The sequence below is a fragment of the Ursus americanus genome, chromosome 1, assembly GCF_024610735.1.
Source record: "Ursus americanus isolate L20-20 chromosome 1, mUrsAme1.1.p, whole genome shotgun sequence".
Taxonomy (NCBI): domain Eukaryota; kingdom Metazoa; phylum Chordata; class Mammalia; order Carnivora; family Ursidae; genus Ursus; species Ursus americanus.
This window is the reverse complement of record NC_142127.1, coordinates 17,457,520-17,479,448: the sequence shown is the minus strand read 5'-3', so window position 1 is coordinate 17,479,448 and position 21,929 is coordinate 17,457,520. Positions and strand designations below refer to the sequence as shown.

General features: G+C 43.0%; 1 protein-coding gene across 5 annotated transcripts in view; it reads left to right on the top strand.

Annotated features, from left to right (window-relative positions):
* MAP3K19 (mitogen-activated protein kinase kinase kinase 19) overlaps positions 1-19,030 on the top strand; it is a 61,940-nt gene extending 42,910 nt beyond the window's left edge. For 2 of the 5 annotated variants that reach the window (XM_045783631.2, XM_045783641.2), the window contains 4 exons: positions 7,268-9,721; positions 12,140-12,289; positions 13,360-14,057; positions 18,964-19,030. In XM_045783631.2, coding sequence (XP_045639587.2) covers positions 7,268-9,721; positions 12,140-12,289; positions 13,360-14,057; positions 18,964-19,030 — 3,369 coding nt within the window. The remainder of the gene's footprint in view (positions 1-7,267; positions 9,722-12,139; positions 12,290-13,359; positions 14,058-18,963) is intronic. The other 3 variants (XM_045783650.2, XM_045783645.2, XM_045783652.2) reach the window with 3 other exon arrangements.
* Positions 19,031-21,929: the final 2,899 nt, after the last annotated feature.

Genomic DNA, 21,929 nt, shown 5'->3' with positions numbered 1-21,929 from the left:
TGATTTTTTTATTATATTATGTTAGTCACCATACAGTACATCCCCGGTTTCCGATGTAAGGCTCGATGATTCATTAGTTGTGTATAACACCCAGTGCACCATGCAATACGTGCCCTCCTTACTACCCATCACCAGTCTATCCCATTCCCCCACCCCCTCCCCTCTAAAGTCCTCAGTTTGTTTCTCATAGTCCATAGTCTCTCATGTTTCATTCCCCCTTCTGATTACCCCCCCTTTCTTTATCCCTTTCTTCCCCTACTGATCATCCTAGTTCTTATGTTCCATAGATGAGAGAAATCATATGATAGTTGTCTTTCTCTGCTTGACTTATTTCACTTAGCATTATCTCCTCCAGTGCCGTCCATGTTGTAGCAAATGTTGAGAACTCGTTCTTTCTGATAGCTGAGTAATATTCCATTGTATATATGGACCACAACTTCGTAATCCAGTCATCTGTTGAAGGGCATCTCAGTTCCTTCCACGATTTAGCTATTGTGGACAATGCTGCTACGAACATTGGGGTGCATATGGCCCTTCACTTCACTACGTCTGTATCTTTGGGGTAAATACCCAGTAGCGCAATGGCTGGATCATAGGGTAGCTCAATTTTTAACTTTTTAAGGGACCTCCACACTGTTTTCCAGAGTGGCTGTACCAACTTGCATTCCCACCAACAATGTAGGAGGGATCCCCTTTCTCCACATCCTCTCCAACAATTGTTGTTTCTTGCCTTGTCTATTTTTGCCGTTCTAACTGGCGTAAGGTGGTATCTTAGTGTGGTTTTGATTTGAATTTCCTTGATGGCTAATGATTTTGAACATTTTTTCATGTGTCTGTTAGCCATTTCTATGTCTTCATTGGAAAAGTGTCTGTTCATATCTTCTGCCCATTTTTTGATTTGTTTATTTGTTTCTCGTGTACTGAGTTTGAGAAGTTCTTTGTAGATCTTGGATACCAGTCCTTTATCTGTAGTGTCATTTGCAAATATCTTCTCCCATTCCGTGGGCTGCCTCTTAGTTTTTCTGACTGTTTCCTTGGCTGTGCAGAAACTTTTAATCTTGATGAAGTCCCATAAATTCATTTTATCTTTTGTTTCTCTTGCCTTTGGGGATGTGTCATGAAAAAGGTTGCTTTGGCCGATGTCGTAGAGGTTGTTGCCTATGTTCTCCTCTAGAATTTTGATGGATTCCTGTCTCACATCGAGGTCTTTTATCCATTTGGAGTTTATTTTTGTGTATGGTGTGAGATAGTGGTCAAGTTTCATTCTCTTGCATGTAGCTGTCCAATTTTCCCAGCACCATTTATTGAAGAGACTGTCTTTTTCCCACCGGATGTTTTTTCCTGCTTTATCAAAGATTAGTTGCCCAAAGAGCCGAGGGTCCATTTCTGGGCTCTCTATTCTGTTCCATTGGTCTATGTGTCTGTTTCTGTGCCAGTACCATGCTGTTTTTGTGATCACAGCTTTGTAGTACAGCTCGAAATCCGGCATTGTGATGCCCCCAGCTTTGTTTTTCCTTTTCAACAGTTCCTTGGCGATTCGGGGCCTTTTCTGTTTCCATACAAATTTAAGGACTATTTGTTCCAGTTCTTTGAAAAATGTCCTCAGTATTTTGATCGGGATAGCATTGAAGGTGTAGATTGCTCTGGGTAGCATGGACATTTTAACTATGTTAATTCTTCCGATCCATGAGCATGGAATATCTTTCCATCTTTTTATGTCTTCCTCAATGTCTTTCAAGAGTGATTTATAGTTTCTAGAATATAGGTCCTTTACGTCTGTGGTTAAGTTAATTCCAAGGTAACGTATGGTTTTTGGTGCTATTGTAAATGGGATGGATTCCCTAATTTCTCTTTCTTCGGTCTCGTTATTCGTGTATAGAAATGCAACTGATTTCTGAGCATTGATTTTGTATCCTGCCACGTTATTGAATTGCTCTATAACTTCTAATAGTTTGGGAGTGGCTTCTTTTGGGTTTTCCATATAGAGTATCATGTCATCTGCAAAGAGAGACATTTTGACTTCTTCTTTGCCGATTTGAATACCTTTGATCCCTTTTTGTCGTCTGATTGCTGTTGCAAGGACTTCTAGTACTATGTTGAATAATAGTGGCGAGAGTGGGCATCCTTGTCGAGTTCCTGATCTTAAGGGAAAGGCTTCCAGCTTTTCCCCATTGAGAATAATATTTGCAGTAGGCTTTTCATAGATGGCTTTTATGAGATTGAGAAATGTACCTTCTATTCCTACACTCTGAAGGGTTTTAATCAGGAAAGGATGCTGTATTTTGTCAAATGCTTTTTCAGCATCGATTGAGAGGATCATATGGTTCCTGAGTCTTTTCTTGTTGATATGATGTATCACGCTGATTGATTTGCGAATATTGAACCACGCTTGCATCCCAGGTATGAATCCCACTTGATCGTGATGGATAATCCTTTTAATGTACTGTTGGATTCTATTAGCAAGTATCTTGTTGAGGATTTTGGCGTCCATATTCATTAGGGAAATCGGTCTGTAATTCTCCTTTTTGAGGGGATCTTTGCCTAGTTTGGGGATCAAGGTAATATTGGCCTCATAAAATGAGTTTGGTAGCTTTCCTTCTGTTTCTATTTTTTGAAATAGCTTTAGGAGAATAGGTATTATTTCTTCTTTGAATGTTTGGTAGAATTCCCCAGGAAAACCGTCCGGGCCTGGAGTTTTGTTATTTGGAACGTTGTTTATCACTGACTCAATTTCTTCATAATTAATTGGCCTGTTTAAGGAATCAATCTCTTCCGGTTTCAATCTTGGTAGTTTATAGGTTTCCAGGAAGGATTCCATCTCTTCCAGATTGCTTAGTTTATTGGCATATAGTTGTTGATAAAAATTTCTAATAATCCTTCCAATTTCAATGGTTCTCGTCGTGACCTCTCCTTTTTCATTCATAATTTTAATAATCTGGGTCCTTTCTCTTTTCTCTTGGATAAGTCTTGCCAGTGGTCTGTCAATTTTATTGATTCTCTCAAAGAACCAGCTTCTTGTCCTGTTGATCTGCTCTACTGTACTTCTGGTTTCTGCTTGATTGATTTCAGCTCTAATTTTGGTCAGCTGCTTCCTCGTGCGTGGATTAGGCCTGTCCCTCTGTTGCTGTTCCAGCTTCTTGAGGTGAGAATATAAAAACTGCATTTTAGATTTTTCTATTCTTTTGAGTGAGGCTTGGATGGCTATGTATTTCCCCCTTAGGACTGCCTTTGCAGTATCCCATAGGTTTTGGACTGTTGTATTTTCATTCTCATTGGTCTCCATAAATTGTTTAATTTGATTTTTGATTTCCTGGTTTATTGAGTCATTCCTGAGCAGGATGGTTCTTAGTCTCCAAGTGTTTGAGTTTCTTCCAAATTTTTCCTTGTGGTTGAGTTCCAATTTCAGAGCATTGTGGTCTGAGAATATGCAGGGAATAATTTCAATCTTTTGGTATCGGTTGAGACCTGTTTTGTGTCCCAGAACATGGTCTATTCTTGAGAATGTTCCATGGGCATTAGAATAGAATGAGTATTCTTTGGTTCTGGGGTGTAGTGTTCTATATATATCTATGAGGTCCAACTTGTCGAGTATGGCATTCATAGCCTTTGATTCTTTGCTTAGTTTTTGCCAGGGTGTTCTATCTATTTCTGATAGTGGAGTGTTGAGGTCCCCTACTATTAATGTATTTTTATTTATATGTCTCTTTATTCTGGTTAAGAGTTGGCTTGTGTATCTTGCTGCTCCCCTGTTGGGGGCATATATATTTATAATTGTCATATCCACTTGTTGAATACTTCCCTTAAGAATAATATAGTGCCCTTCTGCATCTCTAACTATAGTGTGTAGTTTAAAATCCAATTTATCTGATATGAGAATTGCTACCCCAGCTTTCTTTTGAGGTCCATTTGCGTGAAAGATGGTACTCCATCCCCTTACTCTCAGTCTGAATGCATCTTTGGGTTCGAAATGAGTCTCTTGTAGACAGCAAATGGATGGGTCATTTCTTTTTATCCAATCTGCAACCCTGTGGCGTTTTATCGGATGGTTCAAACCATTTACATTTAGGCTGATTACTGAGAGATATGATTTTAATAATGCCATGTTGCCAGTAAAGGCTTTGTTTGTATTGGCTGTGACTTTCTGATCTGTATCACTCTTGGGGCCTTTTTACCTTTATAGAACCCCCTGTAATATCTCCTGTAGGGCTGGTTTCGTGGTTACAAAATTGGTTAGTGACTGGCGATTCTGAAATGTCTTTATTTCTCCATCAATTCTGAATGACAGCCTTGCTGGATAAAGGATCCTTGGCTGCATGTTTTTCTCTGAAAGAGCTTTAAATATGCTCCCCCAATCCTTTCTCTCATTCCAGGTCTGTGTAGACAGGTCTGACGTAATTCTGATGCCTTTGCCTTGGTACGTGAGAAATTTCTTTGCCCTGGCCGCTTTCAATACTGTATCCTTGCATCTAATATTTGCGAAATGCACTATGACGTGACGTGGTGTAGGTTTGTCGTGGCTGAGCTTGGGAGGGGTCCTCTCTGCCTCTTGGACACGAATGTTTGTTTCCCTCGCTAGATTAGGGAAGTTTTCAGCTACAATTTGTTCAAATATCTCTTCTAGACCTCTGTTTTTCTCCACCCCCTCGGGGATGCCAATGATTCTAATATTGGATCGTTTCATTGAGTCAGTAATCTCCCGTAACCTACATTCGTGGGTGTGAATTTTTTTAAGACCATCTTCTATTTTCATTTTTTCCTCTATTAACCCATCCTCCAATTCACTAACCCGTTCCTCTGCTTCTGCGACCCTGGCCATCAGAGCCTCTAGTTTTGCCTGCATTTGGCTCATAGAATTTTTAATTTCTGTCAGATTCGTTCTCATTTCTGTCCTTAGGGATTCTATATTCTCAGTAACCTTTTCGTTAATAGTTTTTTCAATTCTACTCATCATTTTGACCATCGTTACTCTGAATTCCATTTCTGATAATTTGGTTACATCCATATCCATTATTTCTGTGGCAGAGGCCACAGACTCACTGTCTTTTCTTTGCTGGGGGGGGCTTCTCCTTCTTGTCATTCTGATGAAGAGAGGTTGCGGGGTTTCCAGAGCCCAAATTATTGACTGGGTCCCAGGCCGTGCCCCTTGTTTTATAGGGATCTTAGGGATGTGGGCTTCTTCTTTAAAGATTTTATTTATTTATTTATGTGGCAGCCAACCAGCGAGAGAGGGAACAGAAGCAGGGGAGTGAGAGAGGAAGAAGCAGGCTCCCAGCGGAGGAGCCCGATGAAGGACTCCTTTCCCGAATGCCGGGATCACGCCCTAAGCCGAAGACAGGTGCTCAATGACTGCGCCACCCAGGCGCCCGGGTTGTGGGCTTCTTGATTTTTCAGCCTGCCTTCTGCGGGAGGGGCCTGCCGCGCCGATACTCAGGCAACCCTGTTTGGGTAGAGTCTCCGCGTCTCCGGCGAGGGGGGATGGGGATGGGCACTCTCTGAGCCGGTATTTCCAGGCTTTTGTTCTCTGGCGGCTTTCCCTGGCGGTCTGCTGTGCCTCTTCTGAGAGTCAGAGCAGCAGCGGCCGAATTTCAGCCTCTGTCACAGAACAGAGGGATTGCGGCCCGTTCTCTACTAATGTTCTGGCCACTTTAACTCCGTTACTGTTGGTGCTGCTCAACCCTGCAGCGTCCCGGGATGTGCGCCCCACACCCGGCGTCCCAGCCCTCACTTCCAGGGCCGGCGCGTCTCTGTCCTTTGTGTTTCTAACGCCGCCAGCCGCCAGCCGCCCCGCGCGCGCTCCCGGATCTCCCGGTCTCAGTCTGGATCCAGTGAGCGCACCGGGATTCCGGGGTTCCGCGAGATGCCTGGTGGCGCGCGCACCCGGCTCACGGTCTCAGTCTGCTGTTTTGCGGGTGCCGACCTCGAGCCCGCCCGCTCCCCCGTGCAAGTGGCTACCGCTTCCCGGCACCCGAACGCGGCAGCTCCCTCCCCCTTCCGTTTATCTTCCGATATCTGTGCGCGGTTTCATGGCTCCCCGCTTCGTACCTCAATACTCAGCGCTGGAGATGTTCATTTGTAGAGATCCAGATGCATCTTCCTGCATCTCAGGCTGGTTCCGTGGTTGTTTAGGCTGGTCTGGTACCTATCCAGCTTGACTCAGGGGACCGGCTGAAAACGGTGTCTCCTACTCCTCCGCCATCTTAACTCCAATTAAAGTTTTTATGTTTATATGGGGCGCCTGAGTGGCTCAGTTGGTTAAGTGTTGGACTCTTGATTTCAGCTCAGGTCATGATCTCAGTCTCCTGGGATTGAGTCCCACACTGGGCTCCATAATCAACGGGGAGTCTGTATCTCTCCATCTCTCTCCCTCTGCCCCTCTCCCCGCTCACACTCTCTCTCTCTCCCTAAAATAAATATTTTTAAATGTTTTAATGTTTGCATTATAGGGCCCTTATTTTATTTTAAATACGTAAACATGAATCTTTATAGCTATAATATTGGTTTTTATTTTTTATTTATTTATTTTTTAAAAGATTTTATTTTTAAGTAAGCTGTACACCCAACATGGGGTTTGAACTCACCACCCCGAAATCAGGAGTCGCATGCCCCACCAAGTGAAACAGCCAGGCACCCCCAATAAACCTGATTTTTAGAAGTATTGTTTTACCAAAAATAATAGGAATGAGCTTTTAGTTTTCAAAATTGGGATCTCTAGGGGACGCCTGGGTAGCTCAGTTGGTTAAGTGTCTACCTTCGGCTCAGATCATGATCCCAGGGTCCCGGAAGCGAGTGCCACATCGGGCTCCTTGCTCAGCGTGGAGCCTGCTTCTCCCTCTGCCTGCTTTTCCCTTTGCCTGCCACCCTCCTCTGCTTGTGCGCTCTCTCTGTCTGTCAAATAAATAAATAAAATCTTAAAAATAAATAAATAAATAAATAAATAAATAAATAAATAAATAAATAAAGTTGGGATCTCCAGGATTGCCTTGTAAAGCCCTCCCTAAAGAGAATCTTAGGATCTCTCTGGATTGGGTGGGGGGGGGGATGGGGTAACAGAGTGATGGCCATTAAGGAGGTCACACGATGTGATGAGCCCAGGGTGTTATAAGCAACTAATGAATTGTTGAACACCGCATCTGAAACAAATGATGTACTATGTGTTGGCTAAATGAATTTAAATTGAAAAACAGAATCTCTCTGGGTTACTTTAAACCAGTTAATATGATATGCACGTACACTGCTGCATTCATTAGCCTCTTCTCTTTCCTTCTAGTTTCCTCTGCCACCATTGTCACTTTTGTCCATGAAACCTGGTCTTCATACGATCCCCCCAAATCACAAGGATCAAAAAAAGAGAGAAAGAAATATTCCGAACTTCATATCCTTCGTACCTAAGCTCTCAGAGCCCGGAAGTCGATCTGAGGAGTTTAGACCATCAAACAGGCTGCAGGAAGCTCCATTTAAGGTGTTTGTGGATCAGACGCTCAGGTCCTCTGATAGCTCCATTTGGTCCAGAAACATGTGCTCCTTTTGGAAGGCTAGCCATCACAGACAACACATGGAGATGGAAGAGAACAGGAAACCCAGGGAAACAGAAGGAAGTGACGAAATTGCCATCTCTCACCTCGAGAAAGGACAATCATTGGTGTCCTTTGAGAATTGTAAGGAAAGCAGTTTTCCTATGGATAGGGAAGTGGATATTGACTGCCTTGGTCGTGAAATGAGAAAAGCAGAAGAAGAGAATTCTCAACATCTTTCATCAGGAAAGAAAGAGGATTCAGGAGCCAGACACTGTAAACAAGATTGGGAAGTTGGATGGACCATGCCGGTCAAGTGCCGAGAAACCCAGCATTCAGAAATAATTCTCAGCCAGGATGAAGAGACTAGAAGTGATCAGGCCGATTCCAAAAGTGCTTCAGTACATAAAGGTGAAGCTGTTGAGCCGAATCGTATTTTGGAAGAGTATACTGTACTTGAAAGTTTGTCCAATGTGGTCCCTGATGGCCCCACTGAAAAGCTCCCACAAGGTCATAGAGTCATGGACACAAACATAAAAATATCAGTAGCAGAGGCCACCAAACCAGAAATGAATGGAATGGTGCCTCTTATCCGCATCACTTTCCCTGGACATGGAACGCCCAAGGAACCGTCAATAGCCAAACCAAGCCTCCCAAAAAGAAAAGGTACTCTTCATAACCACAATAGCTTCAACATACTTGCACACCCAGAAAATGACGGGCATAAGATGAAAACTCACAGAAATAAGTTGGAGTCAAAGACCAAGACCAGTAACAGGACACCCCAGAATTTCATGATCTCCATTGAAGGTTCCATTAAGCCTACCACGCATAAAACCAGCACAAAAACTCAAGTTTTCCCTGCTTTGGGGCTTGTTGACCCCAGACCTCGGCAGTCACCCAAGTTTCAAAGGCGAATTCCACAGGTGGAAAAGAAGCAATCAACTTACCGGGCTCTGAAACCTAAAATGCAATCTTTTCCTTGCATCTGTAAGAATCCAGGAATAAAAAAGTCTTCTGTTCCTCTCTCTGCTCAACCAACAGAGCCAAGACTAAATTACTTAGATCTTAAGTATAGTGACATGTTCAAAGAAATCAATTCAACTGCTAATGGGCCTGGAATCTATGAAATGTTTGGGACTCCTGTTTATTGTCACATGAGAGAGGCTGAACGTCATGAGAACAAATATTACCGAGAGATATGCTCAGCTCCATCTGGCAGATGTATTACCAATAAATGTCGATCTTCACACAGTGAGAGAAGCAGCAATAGCAGAACAAGATTTTCTCAGAAAAGACCACATATTAAACCTGCAAAGTCTTCACTTGGCATTAAACAAAAGAACAAAAGTTTAATTTCTAAAGAAAAGGGTTACAAGGCCATAGGTAGCAACTTACAAGGTGTTGAAAATGGTGATGATATTTCAGATCCAGAGTGGCAGTTAAAGTCTTCAGGAAATGACTTTCTTTCTTCCAGTGATGAAGGTCAGCCCATGAACTTGGCTCTGCCTCACAAGCGGTCCACTGAACAGAATGAATTCCTTCCTGTTTCAGATTTGTCCACCATTGAAGAGGTCTCTATGGAAGAGTCTGCTGATGAAGGAGACATTTCTAACAATCAAATACTTGCCACAAGCCTCAGGGATCTGCATAAACTTGAAGAGCTACATCACCAGACCCCCTTCGTCCTTTCAGAAAATAGCTGGGCAGTGCCCAGTGAGAAGGGTTCCAACAAGCATCTATTGCCAGAAAAGCAGAATACGGCATCTCTTGGTAAAATAAATGCCAACCAATTTTCAACTAACGATATAGGGATCGAAAGTATTTTAGATAAGTCTGAAACACTTATGAGTTTCTCTTTCCAAGAGAAACAACAGAGGGCATCTTCTCAAGCAGATCAACATTGGGCACATTCTTTGGATCATGATAGTTTAGCTAATGAGTCAATTACATATCACACATACGGACAAACTACAAGTGGTGCAAATTCAATTTCCCAAGAAATTCTAGATTCTGTGAAGAATGAAGAATTGACTGATGAACTATTAGGATGCCTAGCTGCAGAACTATTAGCTCTTGATGAGAGAGATAACACCTCTTGCCAAATAATGGCAAATGAAACAGATCCTGAAAACCTAAGTCTTGTCTTCAGTAGGAGAGGAAAAACCACGCCAGAATTGGGCAGAGAGACAACAAATGTTAAAGTACAGGTTGGTAGAATTAGAATCAGTGATTCATTGAGGCAGGAAGGGACCTCAGTCCGGTTCAAATTCCTTATTTTCAAACGTGGTATCAGAAACCCTGAACAACTAAACAGTTTTGTCAAGGTCTCACTCTTTAGTTGCAAGTTCGGAATCCAGATCCCCTGACTGTCAGGCTAAGATGTTTTCACTATACTGCCTTATTTCTGGAATTCAGCTAGCCCAACACTGCAATGGCATCACTTTGGATACATTAATATAGCAAAACTATTTATTAAAGTCGGTCAATATTTTATGCAGTGAAGATGTTTTCAATTAACGAATAGCAGAGAGATAATTACGGGTATAACACTGCTCTAGTTGGTATGTGAGATAGAAAGAAATGCCCATAGTCCCTGAAGTGGCTCACCAGCTAATTCCAAAACAGATATGAAGACATGAAATATGAAAACTTTAACACAGAAATATTATTGGTGCCTACTGTGTTCCTGGCATTGGGCTAAGAATAAGAGACAAGATGGGGAACAAGACTTAGCCATTGCTCTCAAAGAAGATAAGCAATAATCCTGAAAAATTTTTAAAAAAGCAAACTTGTTTTGCAGGGGCATGGGGGTGGGGAAGAAGAATATCAACAGGTTATTGGGTTTTGTTTTGTCTGTTTCAATTCTCACTGAATTACATGAGCCTCCCGTTCTCAAATTTTAAAGACCGAAACGGTAGGTTTAGCTGAAATATTTATTGAGCACTGACTCAGGCTGTATCAAGCTATCTCAGGATCAGGAACAATTATTTTAGTCAGCTGATCGAAGGATACACAAGGCAAATAGTTACATCATATTTGCTAGGTTTATTGAGAACTTACCATGTAGGAGCAAGCAAGATATGTTATATTGTCTTCTTTATATGCTTCATAACAGCTCTATGACACAAAAAGTCCCCATTTGGCAGATGAGAAAATTGAGGCTTAGAAAGTTAACATAGTGAGTGCTGGGGCCAGGCATTCTGCTTCCCGTCCACACCCTTAATCACTACACAGTGAGCTGAAACGCCAGCTCTGCCCTCATGGTGAATCTGGTTTCTGTTGGGGTTAGGTAGTGATTCAGGGAGGCTTCAAGGCTTGGGTAGGAAATGGGGATATGTGTGTTCACACGTGTGTGTCTGAGATGAGTCCACCAATCTGCCATATTAATTTTTTAAAAAGATTTATTTATTTGAGAGAGAGCACGAATGCATGCAGGGGGAGGGGCAGAGGGAGAGAATCTTTGAGCCGACTCCCTGCTGAGCCCAGAGTCTGACTTGGGGCTTGATGTCACCACATATGCGATCATGACCCGTGAGATCATAACTGGAGCCAAAACCAAGGGTCGATAGCTCAACCGATTGAGCTACCACTCTGCCATTTTAAATTTAAGCAAAGCTAACGAGCTAGTAAATATCATCAGCCCGTACCCCCATCCTGTAACGATGAAGTCAAAACTGACTGTTTGCAGTCTTTTCCTTCCCAAGCAGTCCTTAAATTTAATTTGAATAGAAACATGGAAGGATGGGGAGGAGGAACCCAAATGGCCTTTTCATTCTTGAGGAAGGTAAGCTTGCAAGGAAGTCTGGCTCCTAATGGCCTTCACCAAGCGTCTGTGTCACCATCATTTATTTTTAAGAACTTGTGGAGGAGATCAAAACAAAGCATTTTTAGCCCTGATCAACCAGTTGGAGAACACGGTCTAAGTTCTACGGAGATTCTTGTTCACTGCCTTCTAGGGCAGGGCTTCTCAGAGTTTACGTGGATGCAAAACACTTGTGGATCATGTTAAAATGCAGACATTAATTCAGTGTGTCTGGGGCCCGAAATTCTGCATGTCTAACAAGCTCCCATGTGATGTTGATACACCCGTCTGCAGAGCCTCCTTTGAGTAGCAAGAGTCTAAAGGACTATGGATCTTCATTCTATCGCAGCTGGTCTTGACCACCCTTACTCGTTGTGGCTGTGCGTGAGGGAGAGAGAGTGTCTCTATGTATATTTGTGTATAAATATGTGTATATAGGCTTATGTATATATTTGTGTGTTTGAGTATCTGTTTGTGTTGGGGAAGTAATTGAAGAACAGACAAAAGCTATTCAGAGCTCACTATAGCAAAAGAGTCAGCCACTATCACTTGTGTTTGACAGAGACTCAAAGGCAGGCAGAGAAGTGGGAAACCTTCTTAGAGGGAAAAAGGCAGGCTTCAGTATGCCCTGATTGGAGGCTTTTGGCATGGGGAAACTGTGGGCTAACAAGCAGCATCCTATACGACTAGTTAGGGGTGCATATTTGGCTTTCTCTAGTTGATCCCAAGTTAGAAGAAAGGACGACTCTACTTTCCAGCCCTCCCCTTTATCCCAATGACTCAGGGTTTAATGGTGACTTTTCTTTTTGTCTTATTGTCCCAGAGATATAGTAATGGGTTCAGGATATACAACAAGGAGGAGAAATTTCTCAACTCAAATGAAAAGAAGACATTTTCTGAAAATAGTTTAAATTATGAAGAATCTATCCTGTGGACAAAGGGCGAGATCCTTGGGAAGGGAGCCTATGGCACAGTAAGTTGAATGGGAAATCTGATGAAACCCCAAATTCCCACTCCTCCTTGACCCACCCTTTCCTCCCTAATCCTTTTATGCCCTCCCAACCCCGTGAACTCTTTTACTTGGAACTCTTTCAGTTGGAAGTAACAGGAAACCCAACCCAAACTGGCCTGGGGGAAAGGATCAGTGGTTTATGTAACTGAAGGGTCTGGAATAGGTGTGGTCTGGGCATAGCTGATTTCAGGGGTCAAACAATGTCACTAGGGTCTGGCCTCTCTGTATCTCTCCTAATGGGTCTCATTCTCGGGGTCTATGTGGTGGGACAATGGCCACTGTATTTCTAGCCTCTCATTCTCCTGGGTCCAAGTCCGGCAGGAGAAATGTCTCATTGTTCAACAGCTCAGGATGTTACCAGAAGTTGGGGGAATCATTGTTGAGTGGCAAAAACAAAAGGCGTTCCTTACATTTTTTGAATTGCATGTAAGACCATCTAAAATCCTAGCACATTATATAGTATTTACATAGATTGGTAAAAAGAAGACTGATCCCTAGATAAGGCAGGTTATGTTTCTAGCTGGGGACATATCAGCGAGAAGCTGGAAAGACATGAAACCACTGAAGGCGAATGATGAGGTCACTGCCAAATTACCCCAGGACCTGTGTTCCTCTTTCTCCTTAGAGCTTTAGTACTGAAATAGGCATTTCACTTATTTGGTGGGGAGTTTTCCCAATGTAGTCATGTAGATATCTGTGAGGTAAGAATTATTACCTCAGTTTTATAGATGAGGAAAACTGAAGTCAAAAACATTATACAACTTACCCAAAGTTACATAGCTGGGGAATGGTGAAACCAGGATTCTAACCAATCCAGGCCACTTGACTCCAAGCCAGTATGATATCCATTCACCATGTAACTCATCCCCATTTGGCCTCACTGAAACACTGAAATTTGCTTGCATTTAGGTAGGGATGTATCAACTTAGAAAAAGCCAAGGGTTTGGGAGGAGAAGGCAAGACAAGCATGACCTGAGGCATTTTGTGAACAAGTTATATCATTTATATTTAATAATAAGGTTTGCTTCTAGGTATATTGTGGTCTTACTAGCCAAGGACAACTAATAGCTGTGAAACAGGTGGCTTTGGATACCTCTGATAAATTAGCTACTGAAAAAGAATACCGGAAACTGCAGGAAGAAGTAGAATTGCTCAAAGCACTGAAACATGTCAACATTGTGGCCTATTTGGGGACATGTTTGGAAGAAAACATTGTAAGCATTTTCATGGAGTTTGTCCCCGGTGGCTCAATTTCTAGTATTATAAACCGTTTTGGGCCATTGCCTGAAATGGTGTTCTGTAAATATACAAGACAAATTTTGCAAGGTGTTGCTTATCTCCATGAGAACTGTGTGGTGCATCGAGATATCAAAGGAAATAATGTCATGCTTATGCCAACTGGAATAATAAAGCTCATTGACTTTGGCTGTGCCAAGCGTTTGGCCTGGGCTGGATTAAATGGCACCCACAGTGACATGCTTAAGTCCATGCATGGGACTCCATATTGGATGGCCCCGGAAGTCATCAATGAGTCTGGCTACGGAAGGAAGTCAGACATCTGGAGCATTGGCTGCACCGTGTTTGAGATGGCCACAGGGAAGCCTCCACTGGCTTCCATGGACAGGATGGCAGCCATGTTTTACATTGGAGCACACCGAGGGCTGATGCCTCCGTTACCAGAACACTTCTCGGAAAACGCAGCAGACTTTGTGCGTGTGTGCCTAACCAGGTAAGAAACTGAACGCAGGAGGAGGAGAAATCCCCAGAGTCCAAGATTGCTGACATTTCCCTGCAGTTTATGGCCCACAAAAAAATCAAGCAGGGAGTGATTTTGTACTGAAAGGAATCATGATTAGCCATACTGGGTGACTGTGTTCCTCATTGCATCACGGTAGGGGATAACGCTTCAAGTAGCAAGTGTCTCAGTTAAGTCTTATCAGGGACAGACAAATCAATGGGTGTGCGAACATTGCCAAAGATCTACTAATTTATGAGTGGGACGTCTTCCCAGGGACTGGCCATGGTGCAATGACATCACCTGTGCTTAGATTTCCCTTTCCTGAGCTGCCTTTCCTCTCAAGGAACCAATGTTCTCACCTCCTTCCTAAAACCGACTCTCAGGAAAGTATGTGAGAAATTTATTCATATTGAGGGATTGATAGGAATTGACTGACTGATGACTGACAGATTTAACGTACCGGTCCCCCCAAAATGAGGGGAAACATTTGAGCCTTTGAGCCAACGGAACAAATCTCTAATTGAAGCATTGCATGCATCAAGTGTGGGGAATAATTGGGGAAGGAAAAAAGTAGCACAAAGTTGCCTGTTTTTTCCTGTTCTGAGGCTCCCTAGGATCTATGGAATAAAATGCTGGGTAAAATGTTAGAAGGGACCTTAGAGATTACCCGCTTGTGTGGTTTTCAAACTTTTTTAGCCAGGCACACTCTACTCATATGAATTTTTTTTTCTTTCTTTTTTTAAGTAGACTTTATGCCCAGCGTGGAGCCCAGTGGGGGGCTTGAACTCACAACGCTGAGATTAAGACCTGAGCTGAGATCAAGAGTCAGACGCTTAACTAACTGAGCCACCCAGGCACGCCTCATATGAAATTTTAATTCAAAGAATAAAACATAAGAGCAGAGAGATGGCTCTGGTTGAAGTATGTGTGTATGTGTATGGTGAGGGAGAGCTAAAGTGTAGGATGGGGTGCCCAAACCCACCCGACCTGGCCTCCATCCACCTAGTGAGGCTCAGCATTTGCTTGTACATGCAGGACAAGGAAGCCTTTTTTGCTCGCAAAGAAATGTGTGTTCTTTTTCCTAGATGAAAAATTCTAGTGCTCCAGCTTTCAGCAAGCCTACATGGCAACCTCCAACTTCCAGAATGGGTTCATTTTTTCTTTCTTAATGAATCTCAAAACCCACAGTTCTCCCTGCCTGCTGACAAATGTGCCTCTCTCTCTCAGACTCTGTCTCTCTTTCCCAGCATGTGTATCAGAGTGTCCTGGTTGATTTCAGGGGATTGCACAGGACAAGGCAGGAACACAGACTCCATACTCCGGTTCTGGGCCTCCCTACATGTAGACACCACAGGTGTTCCAGCGTGGATTTTGTGGACAGAGCCCCAGGCACAGAGCTGCCCCTTGCTCCCCGCAAAAACTTCCCACGAGACATAAAGGTGTTAGAAATATCATATGAACCAGTACTAGTTTTGAAATTGGTCTTAGCTCTTAAGACTTCTGTAGTTGCTCTGTTCTGAATTGAACAATTATCTATCATTGATCCACAGAGACCTACATGTTATTTTCATTTTCTTTCAAGTTGTCATTACTCACACACACACACACACACACACACACACACACAGAGCTTTAAAGAGAAAGGGTGAAATCTTTTTTATGGCTCTCCTTTTGAAACATTGCTTCATAAACTAAGCAATACACAACTCACACCATTAATGATCAATTAATATGGTTGTTGTGAGAGTTAATGTAATTGCTTAGTGGAGTATGGGGCACATAATTACGGCTCCATAGTTATTAAATGTTTGGGAGAATATTAATACATCTTACCTAATTAGCATCATAAATAAGCATAAAATTACCTCTTGAAATTCAGTGGTGAAGACCCCAAGGACTCTAGAATCTTGCCTTATGACAATATTCCTTGGAGATGTGGACAGTTAGAAATAAAGTGGGGGGAGGCACTCCTAAAGAAGTACAGAAGACTAGGTATTGACCAGGAGCAAGGACTGAATAGAACAGAAATGAACTTTGGGCAGCAATAGGATGTGTGAGTAGGGGCACTCCTATGGGCAGGTTGAAAATTCTGGGATGGGGCACCTAGGTGGCTCAGTGGGCTAAGCGTCTGCCTTCCACTTGGGTCATGATCCCAGGGTCCTGGGATTGAGACCTGCATCGGGCTCCCTGCTCAGTGGGGAGCCTGCTTCTCCCTCTGCCTGCTCTGCCTGTGGCTTCCCCTGCTTGTGCGCTCTCTCTCTCTCTCTGCCAAATAAATACATAAAATCTTAAAAGAAAACAAAACATAGTTTTGGGAAGTCAGGCCAGGGAAGTGAGCTTTGTTGCAATAGGCAGCAAAGAGCAGGGGACTGCAAAGAATGTGGGGCAGATAATGCTGTAAAGAAAATGGCCTCTGGCAAAGCAGGTTGGACTGCAGTACACCGAAGGACTTCACACGGAGGCTGCTTGAGACTAGAAGGCCAAGCAGGAATCCAGAGCTTGGACTTGGATGGTGGTGGAAGCAGTGGGACTGTAAAGAGAAGGGTTCCAAAACTTTCCAGGGGAAGGTGAATCAGGACTCGGTAATGGGGCATCATAGGACTGCATGGTTTTGAGTATGGATAACAGAAGATATAAGAGAAAGTTGTGAAAGAGGGGCAGGGCAGGGAATTGAAGAAGGCCCACCATTTAAGGAAACTGTCGAAGCTATGGGATTGGAGCTCAGGAAAGCAAATGAGATTGGAGGTACATCTTTAGAAACCTGAAGGTTGGTAGCTATAGTTGGTAGTTGTAGCTGTAGTTGTGAACAACTTAAGAGAGCTGAGGAAAATGTTCTTAAAAATGCTCAGGGGAGAAGTAACAACAGACACAGCATCAAGTCCAGCATACGACTGAAGGAAAGGAGGGAGGTGGGAGAAGAACCAAGAAGTTTCCTCCAAGTCTATGCAGAGATCGTTTTGAACGGAGGGGGTAGTGCATGCTTCAAATGCTTCTGCAGAGATGACAAGGAGGATGAACTCATTACAGCTGGTGATGAGAAGATCGTGGTTAACTCTACGAGGGCAATTTCTAGGGGCGCCTGGGTAGCGCAGTCGTTAAAGCGTCTGCCTTCGGCTCAGGGCGTGATCCCGGCGTACTGGGATCGAGTCCCACATCGGGCTCCTCCGCTGTGAGCCTGCTTCTTCCTCTCCCACTCCCCCTGCTGTGTTCCCTCTCTCGCTGGCTGTCTCTCTGTCACATAAATAAATAAAATCTTTAAAAAAAAAAAAAAAACTCTACGAGGGCAATTTCTAGACAGAGGAATGGGCCAAAGGGTAAGGATTTGGGATAATGAATGTTGAAAAAAAAAAAAAGGTCACTGAGTTTGGCTATGTTAAGGAAAGGATTTTTGGAGAGGAGAGATTTCTGCGTATTTTGAAGACAGGAGAAAGGCCTTCCAAAAGGTGAGGTTTTATTTCAAAATAATTTAATGGTCACTTTATTTTCAAGTCCATTTTCACCTGGGCTATTACTGGTAGTTATCCCCCCCAAATCTCCCCCCACACCACCCCTGCTCCCCAAATTATCAAAAGATAGACAATTTAGCCAAAATAATGTCTTTGGAATAGGTCATTGCAGATAACTATCGACTGGCTCACTGCTTCATTGACTAGTTTATTGGTAAAAGCTTAATTTGAGGGAAAAAAACCTAAACCAAAATAGTACTAAGTATATAACTCTCTCCCATTACTTTATGCTCACCCAAGAGTGCTCAAAATGGGACTATTTCAATTAATCACATTAAAATGTCTACTTCTTTTATTTTTAAAAGGCTTTAATTTGAGAGAGAGAGAGAGTGAGCACAAATGGCGGGGGAGGGCAGAGGACAAAGGAGAAGCAGGCTCCCTGCTGAGCATGGAGCCCAACTTGGGGCTCAGTCCCAGGACCCTGAGATCATGACCTGAGCTGAAGGCAGCCACTTAACCAACTGAACCACCCAGGCGCCCTAAATGTCTACTTCTTAAAGGGTTTAAAAAAAAAAAAGGTTTTAGATTTTATTTATTTGGAGAAAGAAAGAGAAAGAGAGCAGGGGGAGGGGCAGAGGGAGAGAGAGAAGCTCAACCAGACTCCCCACAGAGCCCAACACAGGGCTTGATCTCATGACCCTGAGAACATAACCTGAGCCAAAATTAAGAGTCAGATGCTTAATCAACTGAACCACCCAGGCACTCCCTTAAAAGCTTTTCAATTCTGGTTTTCAGTGCCTCTACATCTTAAAAGTAAATTTAATGCTAGTTAAAAGTGCATTAAACTGTACATCTAAAAGTGTGGATTTTACTGTGTATAAATTACACCCCAAATAAACTGAACAAAAGTACGATGGCAAAGTCAGGCCTAGTTTTTAATCACAATAGGGACTACTTTTTGAACTATCATTATGTGCCAGTTCAAAACCTGACTATACATTATTTAATTCTCCAGTGAGTTAGGTGTTATTGTTACCCCATTTTACTGACGAGAAGGGCTTACATCACTGACCTAAGCTCACAAAGCTAAAGGCTTGAGTGTGGACTCCAATCTGTTTGGCCAAGATTGTGCATCCATTTTTATTTATTTTTACTTTTTAAAAAAGATTTATTTTAGAGGGAGTGTGCGCATAAGCAGGGTGGGGAGGGGCAGAGGGGGAGGGAAAGAGAGAACCCTTAAGCAGACTCCCCACTAGGCGCAGAGTCTAACGCAGGGCTCAATCCCATGACCCCGAGATCATGACCTGAACCGAAATCAAGAGTTGGTCGCTTAACCGACTGAACCATCCAGGCACCCCTGTACCTTTTTTAAAGTTGGCATTTTGTGTCAAGTAGATCCAATTGGGAGGCACTTATGGGGTGCTGTTTCTAAATTGTTTTTCCCTTCTTAGGGACCAGCACGAGCGACCTTCTGCTGCCCAGCTCCTGAAGCACTCCTTCTTGATGAGAAGTCACTGAATGTACACCAGCTTTTCTCTCCAGTTCCTTTATAGGCACTCTGTGACTGCTTCATTGTGGGAATGATGGTGAAGGGACTTTGGTTTTCCTACTGTTAAGTCAGCTCAACCCAATTTAACCAGACCCTGCAGTGTCGCGAACTAAAAGGTTTTTACACACTAGGCTCCTCAAGCTTCAGGCACGGTGACACGTGTACATGAGAAAGTTTTCTTCCACAGTAACGACAAACAACCTATTCCAGTGTTTACAGCCTGGACTGTCCAGGAATTACAATCTCTATTGCTTTATAGGATTCTACCTTTTATTTTTGGCCTATCAATTTTAATGTCTTTAATTTAAAATAAATTATAAAAACAAAAAGAAAAAAATTTTATTTTGGCTTAGTGGGTGAAGACATTTATTTCTTGGAAAGGAAACTAGAGGAAGGTGAGAAATGAAAAACTAGAGATGTTAGATTCTGCTTACTTTGGAGCAATCCTAACTTTGCAGACTACAGGAGCCTCAAAGTTAACGGTTAGAACTAAGGGCCTTGGCACTTCATTAGCAGAGGGTCCCCTAACCCCGTTTCCACCCACAAGAAGCTGTACTGTTCAAGGTGGCTCCATACACCTCAAGCTGCTCTCCCTGTAATTTATGGTATAACTCGAAGACTTCCCTTATTTGCAGGGTGAATTAGGTCCCGGCACATCTAGACCTAGCTAAACCAAGCCTGCTAGGAAGACAAAAGCTAGATCTGATCAAGGGGAGTGAGTCAGCATATAAACTTTTTCAGGGCACTTTGCTCATTTCGCCTGAGGGAAGGACATCCCCGGTGAGGTCATTTTTATTTTTTTTAAGTATTTATTTGAGAGAGAGAGCGAGCACAGGGAGGGGCACAGGGAGAGGAAGAATCGTCAAGCAGACTCCTGGCTGAGAAGCACGTTACCAGGAGCCTGAGATCAGGACATGAGTGAGCCGAAATCGAGTCAGCCGCCCGACCTACTGAGTCACCCAGGTGCCCCCTGAGGTCACTCTTCATTTCCATTTCTAGAATATCGGTAAACCTCGCTAGAAAAGGTGGACAAGTTGTCAGAATTCTTCCAAGGCCTTGTTTTTAAGGCAGTGGAAGCAGCATTGTTGATGTTTCTACTGCCGACCCCACTCATCTACCAAATGTCCGTCTATCGTTTTCAGCTATTTCTGGAGAAGCTTCTCACTGGCCGCTATCATTTCAAAGTGGCACAATCACAGACTAACTTTAGGTGCACTTCAATACCAGTTGTCAGGCTTTGTCAAAATCAAGCTGGTTCTTCAGAAGCTTTTGAGAAGCAACTGAAATGTAGTCAAGCTGAGAAAAGATTTTACTTCGGCCAACATGTTTAGATAGGTCTTTGTGGGTGACACCCCCCTTCTTCGTCTCCAATTTGTACAGTTCTTTTTCACATTTGACGGTTATTTTAGAGATATGTCCCTCATTTACTTGTATATCAGCATGACCTGACAAAATGAAATATTTTGTTAAAGAAGTGCTTTTTAAAAAAAATTTAGTTGGGATGTTAAGCATGCTTTAAAATCTGGATGGTTGTATCTGATTTAGGAGCAAATAAACTACATATGGGAAAGAACGAGGGGGGAAAGAACGAGGGAGGAAAGCATACTCTGTACACGTGTATCACAGCAATGGACACATGAAGCTGGTGTTAACAACCCTAACCCTCTTCTATTGATAGAATACTGAATACAACTTTGGAACGTTAAACAGAACCTTCAAAATTTTTGTTTTCGATAGGTGACCCTTGGTCCGAAGAGCTGTTGTTTTGTCATTGTGTTTAAGACACAACAGGCTGGAATTCTGCTCTTATCACTGCCCAGATGTTTGGTCCCTTTTTATCTTCCTTTGGGAGGAGGAGGTCTGAAAGGAGATTGGGAGTGCAGATAAGTGGTGGCTGAGAGGACTAGCAGTTACTGAGCTCTTAATATAAAAAAGCATCTCATTTAATTCTGTTTTTTGGGTTGGTAGTATTATTCTCATTTTATTAATTAATGATAGGGCTGAGAGCTAAGTGACTTTCTCAAGGTGTTGGACTCGTAGGTGCAAGTTGGGACCATCATTCAGTTATCTCTGTGACTTTACAACCTGCTGCGTCTCAGATGGGTGGTTTGTAAATAAAAGGACATTTAAGTTTTACCCAAACAAAACCCCACTGGGATGCTGACACACAAATTCCAGCAGTCCAGTTAGTGAATTTGATTACTTTAATGGTGTGAAAAGCTTTTCGTTTTTCACATAGCCACAGCTCCCTTTCCACCACACACAAGGTTTATTTCTAATCATATTCAAAAGTACACTTCACTAGGTACTGAATCTCCTGTATGCGCCGCCAGAGGAAATCTAACCCCTCAGGTAAAATTCTTAAGAGTAGTTCCAACTCTATAGCACTTCCCTGACTTGAACTTACTTTAGCCCTTGTACGGTAGACGTTTCTCAGTGGCTGAGTGAGGAGACTGCCCAAGTGGGAAAGAGCAAGCTCTGGAGTATGGGACTGGGGTGTACAGGGCTCCATCATCCACTTCCTCCCTCACGAAGGCTGCAGCAGTCTGCCGCCCTCTATACTGGAATGAGTAGCTCCAAGATAAAAGCCACTTCATCCGCTCAATGAGCCTCCATCACCTACCAGGCCATCTTTATTCCTCATACGTGTTGCACTTGCAAGTACTAATTCAGCTTAAAGCCACTATGTAAGGTAGAAACTTGCATTTAAAAAAGCTTTCCGGGACAGTCTGTCAATGTTAAAGTACCCAGTGTAGGCAGTCTGCATCTGCACTGGTGATCAGTACATTTAACAAGAAAAAGAGTGGAAAACTAGAATAGCAAACAGTTCTGAGGAAAAGCTGAAGTACTTTGTCCTATTGCCATCAC